The 5,670-nt window shown below is 37.7% G+C and overlaps 1 protein-coding gene across 1 annotated transcript; it reads right to left on the bottom strand.

Annotated features, from left to right (window-relative positions):
* Window positions 1-1,797: 1,797 nt before the first annotated feature.
* LOC104238704 (pentatricopeptide repeat-containing protein At4g18520, chloroplastic) lies at window positions 1,798-4,445 on the bottom strand. Its single transcript, XM_009793153.2, has one exon. The coding sequence runs from the start codon at window positions 4,166-4,168 to the stop codon at window positions 2,303-2,305; it is 1,866 nt and encodes a 621-aa protein (XP_009791455.1). The 5' UTR covers window positions 4,169-4,445; the 3' UTR covers window positions 1,798-2,302.
* Between the last annotated feature and the right edge of the window lie 1,225 nt (window positions 4,446-5,670).

The following is a 5,670-nucleotide window of genomic DNA, read 5'->3' as shown; positions in this document are numbered from 1 at the left end:
TTTCTAATACATTATCTTCTATACTGAAATCTTCCTGGAATTATTCATAATCTATATTATTATCAGGTAATATTTCAGGAATATTTGTAGAGTCATTTAAATTACTACCAGATGCTGAAGTACTACCTCTTTTTTTATTTCCCCGATTAGTAACCTTATTACAAATTCTTTTTGCATCATTAAATATATTGTAAAAATTTAACTACTAGCAACAATTAAATATACAAATAAAATAGTAAATAAGAGAAAGAGTTGGAGGGGGTGCACCGAATTCGGCAATAAATTGAGCACTTGATGATTTCGCAACTCCAATGTTATCACGAAGAAACATCAATTATTCCAATTTTGAAGTTCAATTGTTCAAACTTCAAATAATAAATACTACGATAAATTAAATTCCAAAAAAAAGAGCCAAATAGTTGATTGCACTTTAGGTGAAGATTGAAGAATGAGAGAATATGAGAATTGAGATTGAGAAATGAGAGATGAGTGAAGAAATGAAGAGGGATGGGGGTGTATTTATAGTTTTTCAAATGGGTGTTAATATTTTTTTTTAAAAAAAACCCAAAAATGGGTAAAATCTACCGTTGGGCAACGGCTATAAGGGCAAAAGACTGTTGCCAACGGTCAGAAATAAGGCCCACTATTAAAAAAAATTTAGTTAGCCGTTATACCGGTCTGGGCCGGTTAACCGGTTGAACAGTAAAAATCGTTGACAGGGTTTGACCGGTCCAGTTAATCGGTAGGATTTAAGTAGACGAACCAACCCCCCACCCCTTTAACCCAACCCCACCCAGCCCCCTTGTACCGGTCCGGGCCGGTTACGGTTAAACCCGGCCCGTTAGACACCCATATAAGGAAGGCTCCTCTACCTGTCTACCACCGATGGTCTTATTGCAGAACTTGGGCCTAACCTAATCCATACACGACTTGGTATGGTTTTTCGGTTTGGTTTGAACACCCCTTCCTCGTATATTGAGCAAACTGAAGAAGGTTTTCGTTAATGAAGACCATTAACATGTTAAAGTGGATTTCAGATAGTTGTGTGAAAAGCTGATGGTGATTCCCTGCATTAGTTGCCCACATAAAACTGAAGGATCAATGGCTGTAGCGGTGAGTATTGATATATATTTATGCTCTCTTTTTTTAAAAAAAAAAAAAAATTAATTTCTCTAACATCTGCAGTGCAGTTGCAGAGAGAATCTGTCACTTCACTTCAAAAGTGACAGTAGAGAGGGATTCGACTTTCAAGCTGGCTGAAGAGGAATTTGTACTAACAAATGGAAAGAATTGATGAGTTTAAAGAGGGAAAAGTAGAAGCTCAATATGGACATCCATCAACAGAACATTTGCTGTGAGTCTCGAGAATTGGCTCCGAATCACTTTCGCTATGAACCATTTTCTAACTGAGAAGACTTAAGTTATTCTGTCAAATGCATTACTATAAACAAATTGGTCATTACTGACTTGCAATCCCTGATCCAGATTCTTCTCTGTTATGCACCTGGAGCAATGGTTACAATTGTATTTTCTTAGTACATGCGACATTGACTATAGCAATTGCAGAATTCAGAGCATAGTTGCATGGTAATTACACGAACTGTCAATATAGTTTCCAATACACTACCTCATTTGTATCATACATATTGAGTGCCACATACAATGTAATTACTGTCAATCACTAGTGTGTAGGAGCTGGGCATTAACTCTTACTTGCTTCGATCCAAAATAATTCATCTTTTTTGCTTCAAGTAATCATCAATAGAAGTTCTCACTAAACACTTGAAGACAATCCTGTGGATGAAATACTATTAAAACAATATGTTTTTAACATTAAAAAATTTAGTACATTTCATTGTTGTTGTTGATTCTTTTCACCGAACAAAAGTGCAAGTCATACAAACATTCTGATCGCATGATGGTATACATGATCTTAATATATAATAATACATGGTTGCAGGCACCTAACGACAACTATAATACAGAGTATCCCTGAGGTTAGAATATACAACATTAGATATTACGGACCTCTAAAAGCACAGTCCCAGCAGTTACCAGTAATCTTCACCTCATTCTTTTTTCAGCAAGACAGGCTAGCCAGGGACTACTAGACTTGTTCATTGAAGGTCCTGAAGATAGCCATGGAAGTGCAGCTACCAACCAGACTCCAATAACTGGCTCCAAAATATGAAGCAGCATTCGGTGCTCAGGTGTCATTATTACATGAACGAACCATGAGAATTCATTTGAAGATTTTGCTGAAACTTCCAAGACCGACCTCATTTCTGTCTAAACTATAGAACTATTTTGGGCTCATGAAATACTTCGATTTGGACTTGATATTTTCCTTAAATTCTCCACGCGCTGTGAGGACAGTCGCAAGGGTATAATCATCCACCTCAATACCCTCTCCTTGCATGCGATACATGAGCTTCAATGCCTCTCCACAGAATCCGTTTTTAGCATAAGCAACAATCATTGCCTTCCAAGAAACTAAGTTCCTCTCAGGCATGTTATCAAATATTTGAATTGCCTCAGGAATATGTCCACATTTTGCATACATATTGATCAATGCACTGCCCACAAACACATTGGACAGAGCAGGTGTCTTGCTTATGGAGGAATGGATCAGCTTCCCTCTCTCAATATCTTCCAGCTTTGCACATGCTTTCAGGGCTGATGAATACGTAAATGGATTGGGGGACACGCCTTCACCTAGCATCTCCTTCAAGTATTCGAGAGCCTCATACTCATGGCCTACATGAGCACAACCGGAAATCATAGCAGTCCACGAAACTACATCTCTAATAGGCATGTCTTGAAGGACCTTATGTGCTGCTGAATTTTCACTGCATTTGCAATAAAGCCACACTAAAGCACTTCCTAAATAAATATTATCTTGGAGATCACTCTTGATAATTTGTCCGTGCACTTCCTTTCCAGTTGGTAACGCTCTAAGTAAGCCACATGCTCGAAGGATGCTTACCATAGTCAAGTTATTAGCAAAAATCTTTCGCCTTTTCATTATCCGGAAGAGTCTTATGGCCTCTTCCGCATGACCATTACGAGCATATCCTGCGATAATAGACGTCCACGTCACCGTGTTCCTTTTCCCCATCCCATCAAACACTGTCCTAGCATCGTCTATCTCACTGCACTTTGCATACATATCTACCAATGAAGTGCCTATGAAGACATCCATTCTAAATCTATTCTTAATAATCGCCGCATGTAGTTGCTTCCCGAACATCAATTCCCTCTCCTCCCCACACGCATTCAAAATACTGCAGACAGTAAATTCATTGGCATCAAACCCATCAGAGAACAACTGCAAAAACATGAGTAAAGCTTCCTTTCCTCTCCCATGTTGTGAACAAGCAGTAATCATAGTTGTCCAACAAACTACATCAGGCCTTCTTATCACGTCAAATACGCGGAAAGCGCCTTCTAAATCCCCACATTGCGCGTAAAAAAACACAACAGAACTATCCAAAATCAAATTACTATATCCACCCTTTATAATACCAGCATGCACTTGCTTCCCTAGCTCAAAATCACAGCTCCTCCCAGCCATGCTTAACACGCACACATAGGTCTTGGAATTCCACTGCAAACCACGTCGTACAAATTCACCAAAAAAATCCATAGCTTCATTATCTAACCCAAATCTTATATACCCATTAAGCATAGCAGTCCAAGAAACCACATTTCTCTCAAGCATATGGTCGAACACCTTACGAGCATCATCCAATCTCCCCAACTTCACCAACACACTAATCAAATTATTTTCAATGAATATAGTACTACTTCTCATGCACTTTAAAATTATAGCGTGCAGTATTTTAACTTCTTTTACACTAGAACTAGATTGAAGCAAACGGCCAAGCAAACTGGAGTCAGCTACAAAATTATTCACTGAAGCATCAGAACTGGAAGAAGTTTCATCATAACACATTTCCAATTGAGTAACTATTTCGGAGTCTCTAGAGCCGCCCAATGGGCTTTCTGTATTTGCAGAAATATCATACTGAGCTGAGTAACAAGGGAGTTTTTTGTCATGAGTATAGCTTTTACATTTGTGGGTTTTGAGGCGGTTTGTGTTATTTGAAGAGTAAGATGGGTGAATTTGAAGAATTGTTGTTGGCAAACAAACTGCAGAAGAAAACATGGCCCAGTAAATGCTGGTGGTAAATTAGCAGCAAGAATTCAGTTTTCCACCAAAAACTTGCAGTGTCGTTAAGACTATATACGAAGCAGGTTTTTTTGCTTAAGCATCAGTATGTCAAATATCCAAAAGATGACAATTTCCCAGTGAAGAAAGCCTTAAGAGCAATGACTAGATCACAAAGAGGAGAAAAGTTGAATGGCGCTAAGATATTTTTGCCTTATGATTCACTCTGATGCATTTTCACATGACGTGAAGGTGAAAATTTGAGAGGTGAGGATTTCAGACGCTGGGGGGGGGGGGGGGGGTTACCTGTTGTTGTCAAAAGAATCTGTAATTACATTTTCTGCTTCATTCATATAATAAAAGTGACAGAATTCAATAGATTCAATTATTGACTTTTAAACAAGACTAGCATTATAATTTAAATATATCATTAATAAATAAAAATTATAATTAGTCCCCAATCTATTATTATGTTGGCACAAATAATGGAGATAATTTGTATGAAGCATGATTTGAAGAATATGACCGAAGAACAAAGAAAATTCATAGAAGCTATAAAGTTGTCTCGACACAAACAAAATAAAGAAGTGAAGATATTAATCTTTAGACATTTGGACTAAAGAGCTACACTTGGAGGCCTAATTAGCGTTGGATTAATTGTGTTGATTTCATCAGAGACATTAATCTTTATTGTCTTAGCAACATCTGGACCGTTGGATAAGCTTCTAGAAGCTACAGCTGTGTAACAACAATTATGTACAAATTTTATTTATTAACAACAAACCCAGTTTGATCCCAGCAGGTGGGGTCTGGGGAGGGTAGTCTATACGCAAACCTTACCCCTACCTAATACAGGTAGAGACGCTGTTTCCAATAGACCCTCGGTTCAGGACAAATTTTATTTATTCTTTATTTTTAACCAATAGTAAATAGGACAACTGGATAAGTTAGTTACAATAGATTCTTTTATATTTTGTATAAATATTGTATAGTGATGAATGAAAATACATACAAAAAATTTCATAATCTTCATCACTTTCTTCATGGTATCAGAGTAGTGACGTTCTTGTGCACTACTCAACCTCGTTTTCTTCTTCCACCATGATTATTGATGCTTCTTCTGCAAGGAAATCTACTGAAGTCACATCAGTAGATCCCAAGATCATAATTATGGATTCTAGTCACCTATATTATCTTCATTCCTCTGACTTTCCAGGGATGAATCTTGTGAATTTCACCTTTGATGGCAGAGGTTATGGAAGCTGGAGTAGGTCAGTCTTCATCGCTATATCAACCAAAAATAAAGTTGGCTTTATCAATGGATTTTGCTCCCCTCCATCTCCTGATTCACCAGACTTCAAGCTTTGGAGCAGATGCAACGACATGGTTTTATCTTGGCTCCTCAACTTCCTCTCCAAAGAAATTGCAGGCAGTGTTATCTACTCTAGGATAGCCAAAGATCTATGGACTGATTTGGAATATTGCTTTGGGAAGTCCAA

This window comes from Nicotiana sylvestris, chromosome 7 (genome assembly GCF_000393655.2).
Source record: "Nicotiana sylvestris chromosome 7, ASM39365v2, whole genome shotgun sequence".
Lineage (NCBI taxonomy): Eukaryota > Viridiplantae > Streptophyta > Magnoliopsida > Solanales > Solanaceae > Nicotiana > Nicotiana sylvestris.
This window is presented reverse-complemented; position numbering and strand designations above follow the sequence as displayed.

Bases quoted from the DNA above. Each gene is read 5' to 3' on its own strand.
- LOC104238704 (XM_009793153.2), bottom strand. From the start codon at position 4,168: ATGTTTTCTTCTGCAGTTTGTTTGCCAACAACAATTCTTCAAATTCAC.